Source organism: Puma concolor, chromosome E2 (assembly GCF_028749965.1).
Source record: "Puma concolor isolate L17-30 chromosome E2, mPumCon1.1.hap2, whole genome shotgun sequence".
Taxonomy (NCBI): Eukaryota; Metazoa; Chordata; class Mammalia; order Carnivora; family Felidae; genus Puma; species Puma concolor.
In genome coordinates this window covers 42,159,055-42,184,560 of record NC_141681.1, presented here as the reverse complement: position 1 = coordinate 42,184,560, position 25,506 = coordinate 42,159,055, and the positions used below count along the sequence as shown (strand labels likewise).

General features: G+C 46.5%; 1 protein-coding gene across 4 annotated transcripts in view; it reads right to left on the bottom strand.

Annotated features, from left to right (window-relative positions):
- Nucleotides 1–1,182, bottom strand: part of ZNF507 (zinc finger protein 507) — a 47,260-nt gene extending 46,078 nt beyond the window's left edge. For 2 of the 4 annotated variants that reach the window (XM_086689563.1, XM_086689562.1), the window contains exon 1: nucleotides 1,009–1,147. Coding sequence is in view for 1 of the 4 variants with exons in the window: in XM_025914913.2 (XP_025770698.2) it covers nucleotides 1,009–1,144 (136 nt within the window). In the remaining 3 variants the exon portion in view is untranslated. Of the gene's footprint in view, nucleotides 1–1,008 lie in introns of all 4 variants that reach the window. The other 2 variants (XM_025914913.2, XM_086689564.1) reach the window with 2 other exon arrangements.
- Between the last annotated feature and the right edge of the window lie 24,324 nt (nucleotides 1,183–25,506).

Here is a 25,506-nt window from a genome sequence, read left to right as displayed (position 1 = left end):
ACAGTAGCTTGACCTATATATCTTCCAACGCAGTTTCCTGCTCTGGTCTTACATTTCTTTGCAGTTTCCTATACTAGCTAGGAAGAATCTAAAAGATCAAATAAAGCCTATTCCTTTCACCTAGAACGCAGCTATCTTATCGATTACGGTTAAGTAAACAGTTCGTTGCCAGGGCAGAAAGCACGTCTTCGGTCCTCCCTTCGAGTTAATTTCAAACGAGTTGGTAAGGTAAAGGAATGAAGGGCCAGGCTCTCTCTTTTAATCAATAACGCAATCCAAACACTGAGTCAAAGCGGAGTACTGAAGAAAGTACAAGCTCAAGCAGGTGATAAATCCAGTAATTGCCTGATAAAAGAGATGCAGACTGATAGTAAATTACAGCCCACCACAGTAACTAAAAAGATCGCCTACGGGTTGGGATGACGGCCTCCGCCTAATTAATCATCCAAGCCTTCCACACAAACCATTCCCTCCGGATGCCCGTAGGTCTGAAGAGTGGGAGATTTTCCCACTGATCTCAGTGATCGAGAGACCGGTTCATCGAAAAGGTTCGTAATAGGGTCAGAAGGCTAGGATTTTCTGTACTAGCTTTTCCTACATCAAGAATTGGTTAAAGGGCTGGGGCGATCGGGGGTTGAGAAAAGTAACCAACAGATGCGGTGAGGACCTAAGCGGTTGGCCTAAGCGCTTTCACAACTGCAGAGGAGAAGGAAGCAACGCCTCGGCAGGCCCGCCTGCAGACCAGGCTGGTGACAGTATGCGGAGAGCGGCAGGTTCCCCCCACCCCCCGCGGCAGGGCAAGCCAGGGGTCTCCGCAGGCCTCGCCGTGGGCTGCGTGGGCTGCGCAGAGCACTGGAAAGGGACGCGGAACTTGGGGCAAGTGGCGAGCCCCGGGCGGTGTCGGCCCGCTGAAGAGGAAGCAGGCGCCGGTAGAGGCCTGAGGGGAGGACGCACATGGCCGGCGGCGGCGCTACCTGCGGGCGGAGGGGCGGCCCCGGGGCGCTGTACCTGCGGTCGGGCGGCGGCTGCTGCTTCCGCGAGCCTCCTTTGGCCGGCTAGGAGCCCGGCCGTGCCCTCGCCCTCGTCCTCTCCCACCTCTCTCCCGGCTCTTTTCCCTCTTTTCCCCCGCTTTTCCCTTCCTCATCCGGAGCTCCAAAATGGCGGCGCTGGGAACGGATCACGTGAGCCGCGGGCAGGTCAGGTGACCCGAGTGGCGGGCGGCGGGGCGGGGCGATGCTCAGGCCCCGCCCATGGGCATCCCGGGGCTCTCGGGCTGGGCGGGCACGAAGGTACCCCAGCGGCCCGGGCTATCCCAGTCTTGGGCGGGTACGGGTCTGGGTAGACGACCTCCCAAGGCCTCTCTGCGTTGCCCTCGCAATGGTCACCTGGGCCTAGAAGTCAGTGTCTCTCCCCAGGTCGCCCAGATCTTCTGTGGGCTAGCTTCTTCACCCCATCCCCTCCCTAACTGGCTTTTCACCTAGAGCACTGGCATTCTTTCAGCCTTATGCTCAGGAATATGTTACTGTGCTTGTTGGGTATGTTTTTTGTGGTGTTCTTGGCTAAAATGTAGAGGTCCTAGCTAGGTTTGGGACTGGACTTCAGGTGTGACTGGTGAGGGGCAGGGCTAGCCTTGGGTCATCTGTTTACTTGAGAGCGAGAAGATTTTCAGGGAAAGGACGCATCCTAGGGGTTGTGGCCTGACACAAGCTCAGTCTTTCTGAGGGCACATCGTGTTGGTTGTTTGGCTCTTGTTTTTATGGGTGGCATACACACCAGGGTTATAAGCAGCCTTGTTTGAGTTCCACTGTGAACAGAGTAAAATACAAAGGGAGGGAAGCATTTCGTCCAGCTTCACAGAGAACACTGGACTGTTTGGTACATTAAGAACTACACAGCAGGGAGTTTGGGTCTGGACTCACTAGGTGGGCCAGGAGCAGTAGGAAGGGAGCAAGCCCAATGGAGATAGCCCTTCATTGTTCATTGAGATATCCCTTGGGGACTTCCAGATACATTTAGAGGCTTTTGCAGCAGACTGGGCTTTCACTTATCAAGTGGGAGAAATATCTAACAAAACTTAGTCACTGTTGAGACAGGTCAGTAATTCTCCTTACTGTGTCTCAGGATTCAAATTCACCTGAATTGGGGGGGTTGGGAAACCAGCAAAGTTAGCATTCTGCTATTCTACAGACTCCTTTGCTGATTGGGCCAAAGAGCTAAGGAGAAGAAAAAATAAAGTGTTGAGCAATTTTTTTTTCAATAAAAGAGATTGAATAGGAGACTACCGTGGAAGGGTGAAAGAAAAAAAAAAAAAACAAGGAAAACCAGAAATACATGAAAAGGGGAAAGTGAGAACAAGCAATTAATGTGCAAATTTCTTTCCTTTCCTTGAGCTATACATATAATCTTAGTTTATAACCATCTGAAGAGGACGTTTTCTTCAGCAATAACTGTAATGTCCATGAATCTGAAAGTGGACACAAGTCAGGGAATTATTTGATCGGGGAAGAGTTTAAACACAAAGCGGAGGAATTGTAATCTAGGGAAAATAAGGAACTTCTAAAGAAGGGGAAGAAGATAAATTGGTTTGTCTGAAGTTTCTGTGGTATTCTTTTCCAGTATACGCCAGTTGTTTCCCAATGTCCCTCGTGCAGAGCAAGGTTCGATAGAACTTCCTGGCTCAGAGGTGTGGCCAGTGACTGGTGCCGTCTAATGAATTGCGTGTGGTGGATGTGTCACCCCCATCCTGGAGCATTTAGTTGCCAGTGCACTCACATCCAGGGCACCATGTTCCTGCTGCCTTGATGACTGGCAATGTTCACAATGGTGGCCACCCTATCAGCGTACATTCTAGAGTAGCGATGACGAGCTGAGCCCCCAGCCGCCCTGCAATGGATATGTAGGGTGAGGAGGTCACTGAGGTTTGGAGCTGTTTGTTACTGCAGCATGATGTAGCCACACTGCTGACTGGCATTCTTCCTCCCTACACCGAAGTAGCAGGAAGAGGCAGAACCAATAGAAAGACACCATTACAGTCAGACGGCAATGCTGATGAAAGAATTAGAACCTTCATTCCTGAAGACAGAGAAGGTATGAGACGCAGAATCCAATAGGAAAACGTGGGCAACTTCAAAAAGCCAGTGGAGCAAAACCTCAGTAGTTTTCTTTCCTGTATGAGAGCTCTCCAGAAAATTACAGGGGACGTTTTTAAGTCAGAGGACTGCAAAGACATTCAGAGGTGGTTCCATTGAACTTGTGGTCATCCCACCCAACTCTTTTGAGCACCTTCCACTTGCCACGGAATGTTATTTATCATGATTTAATTAACCAGTCCTAGTAAGATTTGGTGCTGCAGATAGGAAATTTGCTCACTCAGTTCTCCAGCGCCTACTCACTGGAATCGGATTCTGTCTCCGGGTGAGAGATGACCCGGATAACTGGATCTTATCTCTACATATCTCATTATTCCACTTTGCGATTGTTAATTAGTGGATGAGGTTAAAGGTTTTGCTTCTAACAAGTAGCCTGGGAAGTGACCAGGGAGTCTGCTTGACAACTTACACTGGAGCACCATTTAAACTTTGGGAGAGCTAAGGGCAGCGCAGTAGTGAGTTGCCGAGGTGATGACTGGTTGTAAACTGAGTGAGACACGGAACCCATTGAAACTTGAGGAGACAGGGGCATCTGCGTGGCTCAGTCAGTTAAGCATCTGACTCTTGGTTTCAGCTCAGGTCAGGATCTCACGGTTTTGTGAGTTTGAGCCCCACGTTGGGCTCTGTGCTGACAGTGCGGGGCCTGCTTGGGATTCTCTCTCTCCCCGTCTCTTGCGTTGTCTCTGTCTCTGTCAACAATAAATAAATAAACTTAAAAAAAAAAAAAAGAATCTTGAGAAGACCAACTTGTTCCCAGCCAGGATACTTACAAAGGACACCTTGTCTTTGGTGTAATAAGATTAGATTAGATTCCTTTTGACAGGATTAATCGTGTAAGTCTTTGGCACAGCATAGAAAATTGGAGGAGACGTGTTAGCCTGTATTTCTTTTAGTTGTAATTTGTATCATGACCTTAAAAAAAATTCTTTGAATATACTGCCTCAAACAAGGAAAGATTGTGGCGGTGTGGCGGGGGGCTGAGAGGAGGAAAAATCAGAGTGGTGGCGTGAACTGAGATAAACACAAACATTTCCCCTGACCTTCTGTTTAGCTCCACTGGGACCGTGGGCAGGTGGGCTCCATGTTTCTGATGTGTTCGTCCTGCCCGTAAAACAAGTTCAATTTATCTTTTTTTTTTTTTTTTTTTTTGAGCTTCAGATGTCTGGTATATGGAAGTATGGAGTTTAATTATAGGAGTCCTCTGGATTCAAAATGGGACTTCATCATTAAGAATAATGGCAAGGCTTGATTTTATTAATGAATGAAAGGATTGCTTGATGTAAGTCAGAAGGAATGTAAGATTAAAAGACATGATAGAGTATTATATATACAGCTGTCAGTAATAAATTAACATTAGCTCTAGGTTCCTTACACTTTGCATCCTGAATATACACCTAGAAATACTTCATAATTATAGTTCAGATCTCAAGAATCATCATAAATTATCTATCTGTCATTCATTCTCTGCTAAAAGCCAACAGACCTACATTATTTCCGCAGCACATTGACATCTAAAATCTCTGGTGCTACGAGGCACACATATTAATTTATTTCTTCCTGAGGACCTGAATAAGCCAGATGGGTACCCAGTGACCGATGGTGGCTAGGAAGGATTGGAGGTAGAGCTGGGGGGGGGGGGCATCTGTCATGAGAGTGAGGAGTGGCTCTGGCTAACGTTGTCCACACTTTGCTTTCGGCTCGGCTGTTTGGGGTCTGAGCCGCAAACTGGTTTCGGAGAGGCCCGCTGAAGGAGCTTCAGACTGCCCCGGCATCTAAGGCAGCCCTGAGGTCCCAGTGGTGGTGGTGGAATTCTGTATAGACTTCCCTTAGCCCCTGGGACTGCCTTATATGCAGGACCTGGGAAGAAGGACAAGAATCAACGGTGGTGACATCTAGTGGCTTACCTGGAATGTGCAGTCAAGCCACAGAGCACTCCAGTGGGAATGTCGAGCTAGCCCAGGTCCCACCTCCAGGCCCCTGAATCGGTCTGTGAGTTTGGTTTCTGGCAGAGATTGCCTGAATTCATGTTGATTTATGGTTGGGATCCAGCAAAGGCCCCAGCCGGCTGGGAGTGGAGGTGGAGATGGGCCTGCGTTTGAGGACGGCTGGAGGCTCCTTCCAGTCTGGTCCGCATATGGACAGGCTGGTGAGGCGGCCCGGTGGGGCTCGATGGAGCTGCCGCGGAGCAGGGGGCTCGCCTCCACCACACTGTCTCTCTGCTTCAGCGCAGACTGGGTATTGGAACGCTCAAGCAATTTTCAGTCGTCTTTGTCAATAAAGTCAGTCTCTTTTCCACAAGGGGAATGAAAATGAGATTTTGAGGCCTCCAGAGGGCTGTCTCCTTTGGTCACTTTATCTGCCCGGGAGCCTCAGCTGAGGTGGGTGGCAGTTATTTGCTAAGTCCAAAACCCTGTTGACAGGTAATACCACCTGCTTCTGAACAAGACGATGTGATTATAATAGGATACTGTTAAATTCTTCCCAGAGAAGCGGTTTCCTTGACGCGGTGACCTTTATTGATGAGAGGGGCAGAGGAAGAAAATGAAAAGAAGCGGAAGAAGATGAAGAAAGACACTAAGAGGAAAAGCAACTGCTAATCAAACCGAGAGGGCCTGGCTAAGGGGTAATCCTGTGACCTAAAAATGTGTCGTTTGTTACTTTGACAGCTCCTCTTGAGGTGATAGACTGGGGGAGGCCACTGGCATCGTCATTAGCTGGCTGGGAGCTCCGCGTCTTGCTTCCTTAAGTCATCAGTACATGGATGCCCATAGATAGCGAGTAGTCTACCGTCTAGGCCCTTCCAGCTCTGAGCTCCTCACGTGCTGGGGAAAACCAAGAATAAAAAACATTGTTTAGTTTTTGATCTCCTGCGATGTTTCTTTCATCGATGAAGCGACATGAGCGGGAAACCGAAGATGCACGTGGCACCCGGGGATGGTCTACGCTGCAGTTCTCATGCCCTTTCTGGCCACGAACCTCCAGCAAGTCGTAAGGTTGGGAGGGCCCGGTGGAAATCTGTTGTGAGTTCGAAGCGACACATCCAGAATCAGGCACGAGTGGGGCTTCAGTGCACGTGCCAGCTCCGTCTCTCTCTCACAGGCACCTCTCCCTCAGCTCACATGTCTGGGCCACACAAGGAGGGAGATCCCAACGACCGCCTGAATGGGGTGGGGGTGGGGTGGGGTGGAAGCTTGAGCTAAGTCTGTGAATGGATCAGCTTGGTATGTGGAAGGAGATGGACCGACGTGGATGGACGTGTGGAGTGAGAGTGGGCACTAAGCGTCTGTCTGGGTCATGGAGACAACCCTGCCTGGCATGGAGGCCTGCCATTGAGGGGCAGGGAGAGCTCTGGCCAGAAAGGCAGGCTGGGGCTGGGGCTGGGGCTGGGGCTGGGGCTGGGGCTAGGGCTAGGGCTGGGGTGGGACTGGGCTGGGCTGGGGTGGGGGTGGGGCTAGGGTGGAACTGGGGTGGGGGTGGGGCTGGGACTGGGGCTGGGGTAGGGGTGGGGCTGGGGCTAGGGTGGAGGTGGGGCTGGGGTGGGGCTGGGGGTGGGGCTGCGGCTATGGTGGAGGTGGGGCTGGGGTGGGGTGGGGGGTGGGGCTGGAACTGGGGCTGGGGTAGGGGGTGGGGCTGGGGCTAGGGTGGAGGTGGGGCTGGGGTGGGGCTGGGGCTATGGTGGAGGTGAGGCTGGGGTGGGGCTGGGGGTGGGGCTGGGACCGGGACTGTGGTGGGGGTGGGACTGGGACTGTGGTGTGAGCAGGGCTAGGGCTTGCCCAGGCAGAGACAGGCATCAAGCATCTATGGAGGGCCCTCCTGGTGCAGGGCCCTGTGTTATGGACTCTGCTTGTCTTATTTCGCACATCTTTGTGGACTTAGCTCTCTGGTCATTAATTACATATGTAATCCCTGCCTTACCATCTGTCTAGGCTGGTGGAGAATGAGTTCCAAGAGCCCAGGGATCTTGTGAGTCTTGTTCACTGATATTCCCCCCTGGCCTAGAATAGGGCTGGGAATATAGGTACACTGAATAAGTATTCCTTTTGGGATGAAAAAGCGATTTCACTCAGCAGACACACTTATAGGCGTGGACTTTATTTAAGGAGCTACTTGAAAGCAGTCTTTTGGGAAGATCCAACATCAGATTGAGAACTGAGGGCTAGGAGATAGAAGAAAGATGGCATCCAGTTAAGGACCTGAGAGCTGGCCTCAGAAAAGCCCTAGGAATCCAGGCTGTAGCCTGGGTTTCACCCCAAGCTTCAAAACCCGTCAGTGTTCACTAGCTGTGTGTGTTAAGGCAAGTTACTTAGCCTCTCTGTGCCTCTGTGACTTCATCTGTAAAATGGGGGTAATGACACTGATCTCCTAGGGCTGTTGAAAAGTTTAAGGGGCATGATGTATATGAAGCACTGATACACTTGACCCATAGTAAATGATTAACAGATGATACATATTATTTACTTATTTGCTTATTATTTTTTTAAGTTTATTTTTATTTTTATTTATTTATGTTTATTTACTTTTGAGACACACACACATACACACACAATCAGAACACACGCAGAATCTGAAGCAGGCTGCAGGCTCTGAGCTGTCAGCACAGAGCCTGATGTGGGGCTCGAACTCACGAACTGTGAGATCATGACCTGAGCCAACGTTGGATGCTCAACCGACTGAGCCATCCAGGCTCCCAGCGAGAAATATTATTATCACAAAGGTTCAGATTGGAATGGTACAAAATGGAAGGGAGAGAGGGAGACAGGGACACTGAGCTAAGAACATGTAGCTTGTGAGGCTAATTGGAAACAGGGTGTGAAGTGGAGGGCCCGCGAGCATCTCTGTTCATTCAGTGTGCCCTCGATGGGAGGCACAGACAGCTCTTGGCTCCAATACCAATGACAGAGGCAAGCACAGAAGTCAGGGGACACACGGAAAAGATGAGGCCAGAATCATCCAGCTACTCTAAAATCAGCTCATCAGTTGTGGAAGTTGATGTGAGCCCAGTTAGTCATGTCACATATGACTACGTGGGTTTTAAGCCTATTTTTCCTAAACGCGGATTTTCTTGGCAACTGAATGCGTGCTAACACCCTAAGTTTTAGTTACATTTTGGTTAAGAAGTCCAGAAGACTTTGGACTTGGCTTTGAAAAATTGAAAGTGAATTGAATTTGCATTATTTAAATGGCTTATTCAGATTAACACTGCTATCTCTTCAGATTTAAAATTTCAAAGACTCAAAGATTTGATATTTTAGCAGCAACAATGACATCTAGGGGTTGGTTTCTACAGGTTTAATCTTAGATATCTATCCTCTGCATTTTGAAAAAATAAGGGTGCTAACATGTTGATTCAATCCAAAATGTCTGGACTGTGTGAACTTGGTTGAGGGCTAGGGCAACATTGATGGATCAGAGAAAAGAAAAATCTGGAAGTGGTTTCTGCTGTCATCTAAGAAAGCTACTTTCCTTCTAAAATTGCAAAACCTCTCATTTTGCTTAATATACTCATCTATATATTCATTTCCCTCCCTGCCCCCCCCCCGACCTTTTCACCAGAAATATGCCATATTCCACTCTTTCTGTGGATGACAGAATTGCCTTCCTTGCATGGAGAGGGGCTGGGGTCTCAGGTTCTAGCTCCTTCCAGTTTTTTCCATTTCCTTTCGTTGATGAGCCAGTGGAAGGAATTTTTGACAGTTCACCTCATCTCTACCTTATGTTTTTACCAGATTCTTTTAAATGAGGGCTACATCATTCTCTTGACTATGGCTTTGACTGTTAGATTCAGAGGCAGCCTTTTGTCTGTTGTCAGCCAGTCAGTCAGTCAGTAAACTAATGCTGTTGATTGAGCACCTTCTGGGTACGGTCTTGTGTGCGCGCGCGCGTGTGTGTGTGTGTGTGTGTGTGCGCGCGCGCCCCACTGGGGTTCAGGTGGGAATGAGAGGGAACTGTAAGGCAATATACATAGGTTTAAGCCCATGAAAAGCAATTTATTTAGAGGACACCAAACATACATGTTAATAGGAAATAAATTATACATGAAAACATCTATGAACATACTGGAAAAATTCACAAATATTCAGATGATATTTAAAGTTCCTTTCAGCATGAAATTTCTGTGATTTTTGTGTAGATCAAAATTAGTACCCTGTTATACTGATGCATAATAATGTTGGTGTCAGCACAAGAATTATAGTTTTTTTTTTCTTTTTTTTATGTTCGACTGAAAGTAATGCAAATAGAACCCATTCCTTGCATGGATACGAGTTGACCCTCAATGTTACCAAGCTGTAAGGGTCATTTCTGGTTTGCAGGATTGTACAGAGTGGCCCGAGGGTAGTGAGACCTAACTGTACCCCTCTGGGGACAAACGCCCCACCATTTAACTTTCTGATCATCTTAAGATGGGCCAGGAAATCCTTTTAGTTTCCACCCCTGCGGTTGTCCTTTCCTTTTCTCTCCTTAGCATGTCTGCCCAGTTTCCTGCCTTAGCCAGCAGACTGAACAGAAGTAATGTGTCGCCAGGCTGTCAGTGTCACCTTCTGAACAGTTCTTGGATCTTTCCCTTTCTGGTGGTGTCCAAAGTCTCCAATGTCTTCTAGCAAAGATCACCGGCCTCTGTGGTCCAGCCTGACATTCCTGCATTCCTGGTCGCAGTCCCAGCCTCAGCCCCTCCCCCCCCATTCCTGGGGGTGCTTTTCGGTTTCCCAGTTGCACCAAGCCTGGCGTCCTCCTCCCTCTTCCCAGGCCTCTCTTGGTCTCTGCCGAGATCCATTTTCTCAGGCAAGCCTTCCCTGACCTCCATGACCAAGTGAAATGCCTTTGCCCTCCCTTTGCTGACTTGTGCCCTCTGGCTACAGCTCCTACCATGGCTACAGGGTATCTGCGTGGTTATTGCATCAACGCCAACCCCCTTCCATGCATGGCACATTCTGTGAGGTCAGCTGATGCGTGGGGTCAGCGAGGTGCCTGGTGCTGGTAGATGCCAATGAGGAAACAGACAGTGGATGGATGAATGAGTGAGTGAGTGAGTGATGAATATAGTGGGGTTTGTCTTAGGTGACTGAGATCAAATCACTCTGTGACTTAGTGGTTCAGGCTGCTGTAACAGAAACCATAGACTAGGAGGCTTATAAGCATCAGACGTTTATTTCTCACGTGTCTGGAGGCTGGGACGTTCCAGATAAGGCGTTGGTGGATTCAGTGTCTAGTGAGGGCCTGCTTCCTGGTTCATAGACAGTTGTCTTCTTGCTGTGTCTTCGCATGGTAGAAGGGGCGAGGGAGCTCCCTGGCGTCTCTTCTGTAAGGGCACTAATCTCATTCACGAGGGCTCCACCCTGATGACCTCATGACCTCTCCCAAATCCCACCTCTTAATACCATCATCTCGAGGCTAAGTTTCAGCATATGAATTTGGGGGGTAACATGACGTTCGGTTTGTAGCATTGTGTCTGATTGTGTCATCTGTGTAGATGACAGACAACACGGGTTACATTTCTGTGGGTTCTAGGACCTACTGAGGAGATTTTGATTTAGACGAATACTTCCAGTTACATTACTGGGCCCTAGTGTTGAGTATAGAAAGTTCCAGTTCTTTGAGTAGTCTCATTAGCCAAAGGTCCTCCTGCACATTAACACTGAAATGATGTCGAATGAAAGGGCCCCTGGTGGGGCCCATTTGGCACTGATGGAGGAGTTCGTCTGTGTTAGCTGTATGCTCTTATAATCCAAACCCAGGCAGAGCCCCAGAATGGGGTTGCCCTTCTCAGCTCTAGGCAGGAACTGTATTCCACTCTCCCACAGAAGGAATTTTCTGAATCATTTGCCTCACTATCCTCAGGTAAAGTATAGTCTTGATGTTTAATCTATAAGGGAAAGATTATCAAGTGACATCTTGATCTGGAGCAGAGGTTTGTCATTTGTAATCTAGTTTGAATGAAAAATAGGAATCAACTCAAGGAGACCTAGTGTTAGTGCCCAGAGACCTCTCTCGAGGTATTTTTCTAATTATTTTTTGTACTTATCCTAGATTCCAAAGTCAAGAGAAATAGCGGAACATGGAGCACAGATTCTGGGCTGGACTGTCTGTGTCTCTTTCCTGGCTTCCTCACTTACTTAGCTCTGTGACCTTGGGCTTATCACTTTACCTCTCTGTGTCCTAATTCTTGGTCGCTAACAGGCAAAGAATAACATTCCAGACCCACAGGCCAATCGTGTGGGTTTTATGGATGAATACCCTGGAGGGTCGTTTGAATAGTGCCCCTGCAGAAAGCACTATTTCAATGCTAGCTATGATTATTCCTTGAAAAGTGGTAGGAGATGTGCTTTTGCCTTTTCCAAGGCAGGGATTGAATTTGTGGCTTGCAACCTCTCTCATCCACTTGTGCAAGTTCTAAAGCACCTAAGGTGTACTCAGTGCTGAATAAGATGCCATGGGAAGCATCCCTGCATTTGGGGATGTTATGATCTAGTTGAGGAGAGGAGGGCCCTCTAACCACAACTGCAGAATGTACCGACTTGATTCATTCATTCAGCGAATACTTCTTGGGCACCTGCTCTGCTAGGCACCAGGAATATGGCGGTGGGAAGGGTAGACCAGGTCTCTGGCCCTGTGGACCTCAGAACTGAGTGAGGGAGACGGAAGCAGACAGGTAATCATGCAGACCGGTAGGTAGCATGGCTGTGCTAGGAAGGAACCAGAGCGGTGAGGGGGGCAGGGCGGTGGGCAGAAGGTATGGAGGGTGGGAGTCAGTCACTGCTTTAGAGAAATGGGGTATTTAGGAGAGGCTGCCTGGCGGAGGGCGAGAAGGATAAAATCCAGGAATTGGGGGACCACAAGGTGAAAGAGCCCAGGCCGAGCTACATCCAGCTCAGGAAGGCCGAGAGGCAACCCAGAGAGTCTGGGAGAAAATGAAGGGCATGGATTGGCAGAGCGAAGGAGGAAGGCGTTCACTCCCCTCTGGGTGGGACCCAGAGGAGGGGCCTTCAGGTGGAGCAGGTCTGCTTATTGAGTGCACCCTCCCTTTCGTGCAGGGCGTGGTGGGGACCGCATAAGGTGTCTACTGCTCATGCCCTGGCACGTGCCATTTTCTGCAGCCGGGTGCCATGTCAAGCTAAACCCCTGCTCTTCTCCCTCTCAGTAGTGGGAGGCTGAAGCAGGTGCGGTGACGCCAGCCGAGAGCCCAGGAGCAAATGGGATTTTAAAGTTGTTAGGGCGTTTTGGCATCCAGTTCCCCGAGATGAACAAAGTGTCTTGTCTGGTAATTGCAATTAATGGTTCTGCTATTCAAGCATATCCGTCAATAAATCTCCTCTAATAACCGATTGGGCACAGTCGTTGCCATAGTTATGTCTCTAAATTGAGCCCAGGGTAGTTGGCCACGACACTGACCTTACTGGGGTCAGGCCTGCTTCCTGACTGTATGACTCCATATCCCAGGAATTAAAGTTACCCTCCAAATGATTGGCTTTGAGCCAGCTGAAAGACAAGCTCAGCCCCTCGCCTTAACTGCCTGGAGATTTCCTGTAAATCTCTTAAATGCTGAATAAAAGTCTTCGAAGCCCCATACCGTCAACAGTTGTAGTAATTAATCCTGTCCAATCCACTTCTGTACAATGACGGGATGTAGTCAGCAGGGGGACCACACGTCAGATCTGTGATCACTAGTGTTATTTGTGGCAGGCCTCACCTCAGATTCCCTGGCTGACGAGGTCAGTGCTTCACCATGGAGTCCTTGACTTCACTTCTTCCCTTCTAGAGCATTCCTTCCCCCAACTCCAAGTTCTGTCTTCAGGAGCCTTTGACTTCTCCCATGGGCCGTTATTCTGCAGCCACCAGGCTGGCTCATTGGTTAAGGGCTCGGATTCCTGAGACTCCAGCTGTTACTTCAGAAACCAGATCTGCTCCTTTTCCTCCTCAACTCATGACACACCTCATGTCCTCAGGAGATCTTGGCTTTCTAGAATGCCATCTCGAAACCAAGTTGGGAGCACCTGATGCGGTGGGGGTATTTTTAAATGTGCCTATTTATATATTTGAGTTGATTGCAGGTAATTACATAGAAGATGCAAGAAGGGATCTGGAAACAGAAACACTCCGTAAAAGGGTCTCGCTTCATTTATATCTGTGTAAAATCCCTGGGGGAAGGGGGGAGAAAACAATGGAACCTTCTTTCCTGACTCTGGCTGGGCCCAAGGCTTGACTTAAGCTTTCCAAACTCTTGTTTCCATTTCTTTCCACGTTTGCTTCTTCCCCTGCCTTCACTATTTATCTCAGAGTGAATGCTAGAGACTTTTAGAGCTGAAGGGCCTCAGAGACCTGAAGGGCAGGGAGGTGGGGCCACCGTGGGGGCTCACAGAGTAGATGTGAGGCTCTGCACAGGTCCTGCCCCGCCTTCCTTCCTGGGGGGCTCCCTCTCACACGGCAGGCTCAGCGTGTTCACTCTCTCTCCGTGTGTCTCTGTGAGGACAAGGGAGAGGGATTTCCATATGGCATCCCTTTTTATATACCCCCTGCTTATCATTTGGCCTATAGCTTTTCCATAACCTCCAAATATAATAAAAATGATGGTGTCTTTTAAAAATGGGTGATGTTTGCAAGACTTGCTGCGTTCGTGCAGGAACACCCCTAATCTCCTGAACACTTCGAATTATTACCAAAAGAAAGCTAACCCGCCCACAAGTGGCTCTGGATGGGAAATGTGCATGCTTTTAAAATGCTGCCACTCCGTGGCTTAGTGTTTTGATGGATGTTTGATGAAATTTGAGTGATTAAACAATGTCAAATAGAATTCTGGCTTCCCTGTTAATGATGTGTCATTGAAAGGAGTTGTAAAAATAGCAAGAGGTTTGTTTTCATAAAAGAAGGAAAAGGGAAGGCAAATTAAATCCAATAAACCCATGAAGCTCAACGTTGGAGGCACCCACTTCCTTTCTTTGCCTCTCTTTTCTCTAAGCTGAGGGCTCCACACTCAATCAACCGAGGTATCGACACGGCCAGCCAGTTAGCACAGGGCAACCCCAGTCCGTATCCGCGAGATAGCAGGTGGACGCCCCACCCTATTGCCTTCTCCCAAGCTGTGAAATAGCTCCAGGTTTCCAGACTCTGTCCCAAATGTGTTTTCTCTGCATCCTGGCCAGGGCTGTTCAATGGGCTGATAGAGTGTTCATTGTTGCGGTACCTGGGCGTAGGGAAGGAGCTAAATGCCCACAATTCTCTGCTGAACTTTGAGTTCCAGTAGAGGGCAGATGGCCTCTGGGGCCATTCACCGCGATGCTGCTTCTTCACCCTGTGTACCTTGAGTGCACACAGCGTGGACCTGGCAAGCCCAGTCATGTACTGGCACCGGGAAGGAGAGGGCTGGCTCTCATCCTCCTCACGTTGGGGACCATGGGGGACCAAGGGGGGGAGAGGATCCCTAGAAAGAGACAGGAATCACAGAGCAATTGAAATGAGAATTGTCTAGAAGAGTCAGAGGAGAATGAAAGGAATGAGGAGACCAGGGAAGATGGCAGGTTTGGGCTGGATCAGAGCAGGGATCAATAAGGGGGAAGCAGTGCCTCCAGCAAGCCCCTGGCCCCAGTGCACCTTCCCTTAACCGCCCTTTCCTTCTGGTTCCCTTTCTCCCTCTCTCCTCGCCCTGGGGGCCTCCTTTGTCTTTTCCTCCCAGTTTTGGCTTTCCTTTTGAAGTGCAGTCTAAAGCAGTTTTTAAAACATTTTATTTCTATTTACACATTTCAAGTAGTTAATACATAGATACAGTATAAAATTCAAGACAAAAATGGGTACAAAGTGAGAATTGTCTCCCCTGCTCCTGTTATTAGCCACCCCCCCCCCCCAATTCTCCCATGAGGGAACCATTGTTAATGGTTTATTGTATTTTTTACAAAGAGATTCTAGGCAAATACACACACACACACAAAGCATACGGTACATACAATTTTGCACATGGTTTTTTTTCCCCCTACTCAACCATATGATGTTGGAAATCATGCCATATTGGTATGTATAGAGCGCCTTGTTGATCTCAAAGACTGCACAGCATTCTATTTTATGGATTTACTATAATTTACTTTACAAGTCTTCTGTTGATGGACATTTAGTTTGTTTCCAATCTTCTGCTGTAATAAATTCCCTCGTACAGACATCTTTGTGTCCGTGTATGTATATATACGAAAAATAAATTTGTAGAAAGGGGATTGCTGGTCAGAGGGTATATGCATTTTAAAATTTGGGAAATGTCACCACATTTCCCTCTCCTAATTTACATACCACCTTGCCAAACCAGTGTGATCAAAAGTTGATCTTTGACAATCTGTTAGGCAAAACATGTATCTCTCTGAGTGAGTCGGCTCATTGGCATTTCCTTCTCTGTAAACTGTTTGTTCATGTTAAGGGTAGTTTTGATAAATCCACTTGGAAGAGACTCAGGTTCACAGAGGTCACCAACTGGGAAAGATTTAAGAAGGAGCGGAAAAGAGCCACGTGAGCTTTATGGAAGAAAAATAAACTCAAGGACTGTTTCTTTTTTCTAAAGAAACCACTGTGTCTAGATTATGCCCTGTCAATATGCCAGTTATGCACAGATGGCTCTTCAGTTTGATGAATTGACATTTCTTCCCCTGGACTGTGATAGAAGAGCCTTCCCTCTCGCAGACCTGGTACTCACAATGCCATCCTCCCATGGCTGGAGGATGTTTCCGTTGCAAATTGCATATAAAACCCATTGTTTCATTGCAAATAAAAGTTTAGATTTACTGTGACGTGACCACAATGTGATATTTTCCTCCATAAAGCCCTCAGTTACTTACTTGCATTAGTGCATTAGACGAAGCGAGCCACCTCGTTTTCAGTGAGTGACCTTGAGGTGGCAGCAACATTCCATTCCATTCTGTGATGCACCAAGTCCATTACAAAGTGAAAGTAAAAATGGCAATAAATCAGAATAATACTGATTGTTATAATTTTATTATCGGAGCATTAAGTCAATAAAACTTATCTGAAATGTCATTTGCATTGTATACAATTTTTACTAGTCATCCAGTATGTCTTAAAAGCATGTTTAAAACAACAAAATGAAGAAATCGGTGATAAATTCTGCAAAAGCTGGAATTTGTCTCCTGTTCTGGTAAAACTAAATTCTCTCTTGATTCCTTGAATTGTAAAATATTCTTTTTCAGGCTTTTACTATACCGTGATGCCTTATGTCTGCCCAGCTGTATTTAGTGCCCTATTGTCTGATTACTTATTTTCCTGCAGGTTGTCTGGCCCTTTTTCATTTATGATTTTATATAGGAAGGTCATCTAATATATGGTATCCTTTCAGGAGAGGAGAATGTGGTTGTTTTTTTAAATAATGAGGAATAATGAAACTTATTTATGAAGGAAGTCGGAAAAATTTATTGAAGAATCACTATAAGAGAAACATGCAAATTAAAAAAAGCTGCTTAATAGCATATTCATTACCAGGGAGCTTCCCAGTAATGAAATAGTTGTGTAAAAGGCAGGATATTAGGTGATGTACTATTGCTTATATCAGGTACAATACATGATTGCTATGCATTTTTGTCTTGTCAATTGCTATTAGATTATCATAGTATTACTGTGTAATTGCTGAAGATGCAAGGCACTAAGAATGTTTAGGCCTATGTTTTTGCAACTTCTTCTTTTTCTTTCTTTCTTTCTCTCCCCCCCCCCTCCTTTTTGTTTTGCATTTTATGCCATGGGTTACTGACATATAAGTTATAGGAAGTTGGAAACATCTGAATGTGTTCCTAATTGATAACATTAATGATGTTGGTCTTGGTCTTTGATTAAACCTTTTTTTTTTTTTTTTAAATTTTTTTTTTCAACGTTTTTATTTATTTTTGGGACAGAGAGAGACAGAGCATGAACGGTGGGGGGGGGGGGGGGCAGAGAGAGAGGGAGACACAGAATCGGAAACAGGCTCCAGGCTCCGAGCCATCAGCCCAGAGCCTGACGCGGGGCTCGAACTCACGGACCGCGAGATCGTGACCTGGCTGAAGTCGGACGCTTAACCGACTGCGCCACCCAGGCGCCCCTGATTAAACCTTTTTTTAAGCAAAGGCAAAGTTGAGGTCTTCTGCTGCAGTGGGCAGACCCTGGGCTGGAAGTCCAGAGGCTTGGATTCCCCCTTCCAGCTCTGCACCATCCTGTTTCATAGCCTTAGTTAGTAGCTTGGCCTCTCTGAACTTCAGTTACTTCGTTTGTATCGTGAGCAGGCATTGGAATAAGCGCGTATATGCAACTATTCATTCGCTCAACAGACATTCATGAGTGCCAGTGGTGGGTTGGGAATTGTTGGGGGATGTGGATCGTGAGATGAAGGAGACACAACCCAGGCTGTGAGGGTAGAGGAGCAAAGTGTATAAACAAAGCCTCATAGCAGGTGTCATGCAGGGTGTGGTGATGGGGGTCTCAGTGGGTGATCATGGCTCATATAACAGAACTGAGCACGTACTCTATATCAGGTGCTTGGTGAGTGCTTTACATGTGTTATTTCTTAGAACCCCCTCCCTTACCCATGTTGCAGAGGAATTATGACCATCCTCATATTACAGGTGAAAAAAACTGAGGTACAGAGGATTGAACCTTATCAGGGACACAAAGTGCATAAATGATGAGCTGGGGGTTATACACAGGCACTCCTCATCCATGTGCCATACACATGCGCATGTTCCTTCCCTTATATTCTCGCTCAGAAAATGCCCTTTGTCTAAAGAATATGATGGACGGCTGCCTCATTTATTATACAGCACTCCTAGAGAAGGGGCAAACATCCTAGACAGAGGGAAACTGAAGCACTGAGAACAGTAAACAGGAGTCACTTTGGCCTTATCTGGGGACTGGGTCATCTGTTAGGTCCGTTCTAGCATGACCCTCTGGTTATTGGCTAACTCAGAGCGGAATGGAAGCTTAGAGACCTCTCTGCTCGGAATTACTCGTGTCGCTTACAAGTGGAGCCAAGTAGTGGTTAGAAACAGGGCTCGCAAGTCAGACTGGCTGGGTCAAATCCTGGGGATAAGTCACTTAATGTCTCGGACCCAGTTCATCATCCCTACAATGGGGATACCAATCAGGGCTTCCGTGTAGACTTGTCTGAAAATTAAAGTGGACGATCCTAGCGATGGCTCAAGCCCAGAGTCTGGCATGTTACAAGTGCTCAATAAGTGTTTTCCATAACTATTGTTATTACTGATGGTCTTTTCCTCTTGGGCAGTTGGCATAAATAGATATGTCAGAGGAAATCCAAACCAAAATTAAATTAGAAGCTCAAATTTTATCCAAATGCAGCTGAGACAAATATCAAAGTAATGTATAGTTAATGTAAATAATTGAGAAATGCCTTTTGGTAATGGCAACCAGCATCGTGAATCTCAAATAAGTTGATTATTAGATAAGATACTTACTCATCTTTCACAAGAAGTATTGATTTAATTTTGGTGACAGCATCAATTTGAGGGGGCTGATTGAAGATGTTGGAAAATATTTGTGTGAAATGGTCTAACAAGACAAGTTCTTTGAATTGCAGTGACAGTGGTATGTATTTATAAATTTCAGGATTGACCTGCCCCCTGGATGCTCTGGGAGCTGGGAGTCTGGCCATAACCCAGTCCTATTTGTATTGGACTCCAGGGCAGCCCTTGTCTGTCAATTTTCACAAAGCCACATATTGACCTGATAAAGTTTATTTTATATGTTATGGAACCATCTCACAAACACATCACCAAACAAAAGATAAGTCCCAAATGGCTTGCTAATACTGGGTTCTTTGAGAGGGGAAAAAGGGAAATATGGTCTTTTGGAAAGTGACTTTGTTTGCCTGAAATATTAGACCACAGATATTAGATCACAAAACAGGTAAAAACAATTCACGGCTCTCCAGGGCACAACTTTTCCATATGCACATGTTGGTGTAAAACCAATGAGCTCTACAACTTCTGGGCTCGGCCTAAGGGGCCACAGCGATTGGGAGGATTGTCTTGCTGTCCTGGGATCAGAAATTTCACTGTGATCAATTGCCATTGTGAGTTTAATCAGGCACTTGGGGGGGCCCGGTGTGTACTTCCTGAGCTTCCTGCCAACATCTTCTAGCTCGTGGTCATCTTTCTGTTTTTGGTAGTTGAAAGGGACCATGCATCTTGTCAGAAAATCAACGGATGGTTTGACCTCTGATACTTTGAGGGTGTCACACACACACACACACACACACCCATGTACACTTACGCATATAACCCTCTCAAACACATGTGTCTATGGGTGCACACACGTTTTTCCTGTCTTCTCCAAGCTAAGAAGGCCTTTAGTTTGCATTATAAGCCAGAAACACTTGTTATTGCCACCCAAACCTTTTATTATGGGCACTGAATTTCACCCATGGATGGAGTGTTGCTTTTATCATCTCCTCTGAGCAGTCCAGTGGTTCTGATTAGCTCTATGCAGTTCTCACTGAAGTAGCATTGCAGCTGACACTCAGAACACCAAGATTCATCTTTCATAGAGACTGTGATCACCCGTTTCCTTGCCCTGACCTTGTGGCGAGGAGGTTTGAAGGTGAGCTATTTTATGCATTAAGTTTCCCATTGCAAAAGGAGTGGGGACACCCATACTGAGCACTTGTTGATATCAAGGCTAATGTGCGCTTTTCCCTTTTTTGGAAAGGGGTAGGAGGAATGTGGGGAGGAAAACCACAGACCTTTTAAGGTAAGTGGCATGCTCTGATGGAGCTTCAGGGAGCACGCTCAGGCTCACTCTTGGCTTGGTTTTAAGTTCGTTCGGACCAACATGAGAGAGTCTGTGAGCAGACTACTGCTGGGGATGGCGCTTTCTCTGTCTCCTACACAAGAAAATTCCTACTTTCCTAGTGCTTTCACTAGTCACAGGATGACTTTTCTTCTATAATCAGGATTAATGCAGTCTGATGTCTTTGTTCCTGAATTTTTACTCGTTACTCTCTACACCACCGTCTCTGGCTCAGTGTGCCCCAAGCCAGACTCCCACATGTCCTCCTCACTCTCGGGCTCTAAATGATCTTGAGCCCGAAAGAAAGAAATGAAGAGGTCTACTTCTCCCAACAAGAACAGAGAGCAGAGAAAGGTTGAAAAATAGATTGAGCTCTTGCCTGGAATGATCCAGAAAAGATTAAAAAAAGGCCTATTATCTGGGTCATTTTAGTTCGATGAGTTCAAGATTTCAAGACGGTAACCTGATCGAACTCACTTTCTTTATCATCTTCACTACCATCATCATCACCATCACCATCACCTTCACCTTCTTTTAATTTTAGGCAAAAAGTGTTTGAAGTGTTGTAAGGGATTCTGGCTGTCCACCCAGAACCATAACTCACCAGGTTAACAGGCTGCAGTGCTTAATGCAAAACAAATCGCCACGCTGGCACTGAGCAATGTGAAATCCAACTAGCTAGAAACTGTGTCTCATTAGAGGCCATCCACGCAGCAAGCAAATGCACTTGGAAATAGTCATGTGATTCTGTCACAGGAACCACAGAAGTGATATTTGCTGCTGGGCAGCCAATCGATCCTCTTGAATCTGTTTGCAGTTTCTCTTCTTTGATATTCTGCCTCTTCTAAAATCTCATCCCTCCCCTGCATCCTCAGTTTGATTTTGCCCACTTACCTCCCCCGAACACACTAAAATCCTCCATTAAGTTGGCTTCCAGACCCACTAGGATAAGGGTAAAGTCTGAATTCTCCCCTCCCCCAAAGACTTGACTTGAGGCCTCTCCTGCACTTTACAGATTAGAAACAAACACTTTTCTGGCAGAGAAAGGACCTGCCTTTGGTGGAGTCTTCACAGAGTGGATGTTTACATTTATGCCAAGATTTGTTCCTAACCTCTGCTCAGCATTTGTTTTTCTGAAGAAGTAGGGGAAAAATCATCATATGCAAACAAAAGCTAAAACATTTCTCATGTTGCAGAGTTGAATGTAACCACACTTATATTTCTTATGAGTTAGCGCCTAACTTCCTAAAACAACAAAAACAAACAAACTAACAAACCCCCAGTCTCCCTCCCAAGGATATGGGAAAGGGTTTATCGTTAATCCTGACATACTAATAACTGAAATTCCATCAAAGAATTGGTCAAGCAAAAAAACTCCAGGAGTCACCCTGAATTTCTTTCTTGACATCCCACTTCACCCATTAACAGGACATGTTGGCTCCCATCTAAAAAAAAAACAAAAAACAAAAAACAAAAAACAAAAACAAAAAGCAAACAAACCCAAGTCCAGTTACTTCTTTCCACATTCACTGCCATCATCCCAGGCCAGCATCATCAGTTACCTAGCACCCATGAGAACCTCCTCCCTGGTGTCTCTGGTGCCATACCTGCCCCCCTGCAAACACTCTTCAGACAGTGGCCAGAACCATCTTTAAAAAGCATAAAGTCAGATCATGTCACTGTTGTGCTTGAAACACCTCAGGGCTTCCTGATGCCCTTAGAATAAAATCTAAACTTTTTGCCAAGTCTCCTACCTCTTACTAATCTCATCTGGTATCCTTCTCCCCTGTGCTTTATCCACACGGACATTTTTTCTGCACTTGAAGTCGCCGATGGGCCTTTGCACGGGCTGTGATGGATACTTGGAATGCTCTTTCCTTGATCTTTGCATGGCTGGCTTTGTCTAAGCCTGCACATCTCCATTTATAAGTCTCCTGAGGCCTTCTCTGACCACCCAGACTATTCTAGAGGCCTTTCCAACCCTACTGATGTCTCTCAATCCTGTTTTATTTTCTTCATAGTACTTACAGTTTTCTGAGTCGTCATGTCTGTGATATGTTGACACCTTAATTGTTGGTCTCCCCTTACCAGAAAGTGCCAGAGGAGCAGGGACCTTGTTGGTCTTTCTCCGTTATGTGGGGATTCAGCACCTAGGACAGCTCCCAGTCCTTTGTGCCACCAATGAATGAGTCATCCCAAACCACTATGCCAATATATCAAGCTGTTGAATCTTCTTTGTGTCCCCCCCCACAAGGGACCCCCACTATGGTTCCTGGACTTATTTCTTGCTCTCTTGAAAGTTTTTAGATGAGCCTGTCCTTCCAGTTTTACTTTTCATTCCTATAAAAAAACAGCCTTGGAGTTGTACACCTGTTTGCTGTCATGGAAGTCATTCCATGCAAAGCCACAGCAACAGTTCCCCAATGTCAGAGTCAGAGTGGTGCCCAATGTTAATTTCCTAGTGTTTGTATTTCGAGCTAATGTGCCCAGGGGTGATAATGAATCAGAAGCAAAATGCTGAAAAGGGATCTCGGTCACCTGGACAGCCCTGGCAAAGTCAAGAGAAGCCTCCTTTGTTGGAAAACCACCTTGTCTGCCCTTCTGGAGAACTGGTACCACCTAGAAACTGCACATCCCAGTTACTGCAAAGAAACATGGTCAAAAGGGCAAAATTGGTGAGATAGTGGGTACTGGAAGAGTCTCCATGGAGAAGGGCTGCTCAGCACTCCCCAGTGGGCAGCCATGGTAGAGGCAAAAAGCATTCGTGCTTTAGCAAGATAATTTTTCATAAAGAAGTTACTTTCCTTAGTATGTAAGAGCAGTGAGTATTCATGCATGGTTGGTTCTTTACATTGCCATTGGACACCTAATGCTCTAGCTGGAGAAATTTCTGTTGGCTCCTGGAGGTCAGAAACCATCATCTCTCTGGAAGGAAAAAAAAATTCTATCCAAACCAGTCTACTTCCTCAGACTCCAAAGTTCTGAGATTTTATGAACTGAGTGCTAGGAAGAAGAGGCACATTGTTCTGCTGGGTAAAATCAAGTTGGGGAATGGTTGCAGGGAACTCAGGGATGGAGAAAACGAAAATAATGAAAATCAATAGTGCGTCTGCAGTGATCTTACAGTTCAATCTAAGCAGTTCTTTGCACATGTAATTTGTGAGAAAATTCATTATGCTGTTGTGGCAGCAAACACATTCCATATGAATGCACAAATGCTCTGCTAATAACCACCACTATCCCACGTTGTGTTGTGGAAAGTGTGGAACTAAAATCAGAGTCGTAGAATGTTAGGGTTGGAAGGCTATGAGCCCATTTTATGATTGAGTAAATAAAGCCCACTGTGGGGAGTTTTTCCATGGTCTCAAAAATCATTGGTTGCAGAGCTTGTCCTGCACCCAAACTTCTGTCTCCTGCTCTATGCTCTTTCTCCAGCCCAGATATCAGCTCTGCCTTCATCCGCTGGCTCCTGTGTCTAGGCATGCTGTATGCGTTTTGCTTACAAGTCAACTTAGGCATTGCCTTTACACTCCAAAATCTTCACCCATGAAGGCACTCATAAGCATTGGGATGGCAGAGAGGATCGTAACACAAAAACCTTCTAGCATCCTCAGTAGGAATTTCTGCTTACCAATGACCACTACTGGTCATTTGCAACTTCCCTTTATGTAGTGCCCAGCCACCTGGCTCTTCATAGCGCCAGGATGCAAAATCTCCCTCCTCTCTATGCCAAACTGCTCAGGTCTTTTCTCAGTCCTACCCTCAAACTCCCTAACCCAAATCCAATGACACAAAGCATCCTCCAGGTAACAAGATACTCTTTAGTAGGCAGTTTGCTTGCCATTTTTATTACTTGAGAATGCTCCTGGAGTTTTACCCTCAAACCACAGGCAGCTTATCAAGTATTTCCTTTACATAGATACAATTTTTCTCCAGGAGGAAATCTGAAGTGAAAAATTTCCCTCTTGTCCTATATTCCCATCACATCATGTAGATTCCTGAAGTGGCTTCCAGAGGTCACTTTCAATTCTCTTTTCTGCTCTGGAAATCTTACTGGCAACTTCCCCATTGTGTGTTCTGTGTTCAATCCGACCTCCTGAACCAGAACGATTGATAATGATAGTCAACATTTCCAACTGCCTATGTGAATGTTCCACCTTGGGACACCAATGTCTTCTAAGCTTGTCCCCACTCAGGGTTGGGACTCCTCCCTATGACCATACTTAGGTGTCCAGGGGTCCCCTTTGGTTTTATAGTAGTCTTAGAAGATACTTATAGAAGATACTACAGATACTTATAGAAGTCTAAAGAACTTGTTCTTTAGGGGGAGCTTGCTGGAGACTTGCAAAGGGCTGGTTCCCACCCTCTTGGTGACTGGGCGTATGTGTGGGCTGGTCCCCACCCTCTTGGTGACTTCTGCTGCTGAAAGCCCACCATGTGAAGATTGAGGGGGATGGAGACCTGCCGGTGAGGGCTCTGTCCTCTGAGTCTCCTGGGTGCCTCAATACCATCTGTCGTGGTGGTCACCATCAATTCCTCTCTTTTCTAGCTGGGGGTGTGTGATGGGCATGCTTAGCATACGGCTTTCCTCCTTTTTCCCTCAACCCAGGCCTCTGATTCTTACCCCACACAACTTTATCACCTGCTCCCACTTCATATGACCCTGACTCTTCCTTTCCATGGTCAATCCCAAGGCTATGATCCTTTAGAGAAGCACACTGGTCTGATCTCTGCTTCCTGGAGGGTCCTGGTGAAGGTTACCCTGCAGCAGAGGAAAGACCACAAGTAGATTGTTTTCTTACTCAATGGGTGACCATTAGTTTTCTCCTCCCCTTCCATGTACTACACTCCTATTGGATACTAAGTGTTTTATATACATTGTCTTTAATCCTCACAACACACTGGACGAAGCAGATGCTATCATCCCCAATTTAAAGATTAGGAAATCACGGGGCATCTGGGTAGCTCAGTTGGTTAGACACCCAACATTGGCTCAGGTCATGACCTCATGGTTCGTGAGTTCGAGCCCCACGTTGGGTTCTGTGCTGACAGCTCAGAGCTTGGAGTCTGCTTTGGATTCTGTCTCCCTCTCTCTCCCTCTCTCTCTCTCTCTCTGCCCCTCTCCCACTTTTGCTCTTTCTTTCAAAAATAAATAAATAAACTTAAAAAAAAAGAAATCAAAATCTGAGAGGTTCTGAAACCTGCTTGAGGTCACCCAGTGAGGTGGTGGAGGAAGAGGTTGAACCCAACCCCTGTGCGTTGCCAAAGTTACATTCTTTCTACAACACCTTGCCCTGGTCTCAGTAAGAGTCCCCAGGAAAGACAGCTCTTCTTCTCCTTTTTTTAAATTAAAATTGTTTTAAATGTTTATTTATTCTTGAGAGAGAGAGAGAGAGAGAGCGCGCATGAGCGGGGCAGGGGGCAGAGAGAGAGGGAGTCACGGAATCTGAAGCACGCTCCAGGCTCTGAGCTGTCAGCACAGAGCCTGATGCGGGGCTTGAACTCACTAACTGAGAGATCATGACTGGAGCCAAAGTCAGTCGTTAACTGACTGAGCCACTCAGCTGCTCCTCTTCCTCTCCTTTTAAAAACAGACACA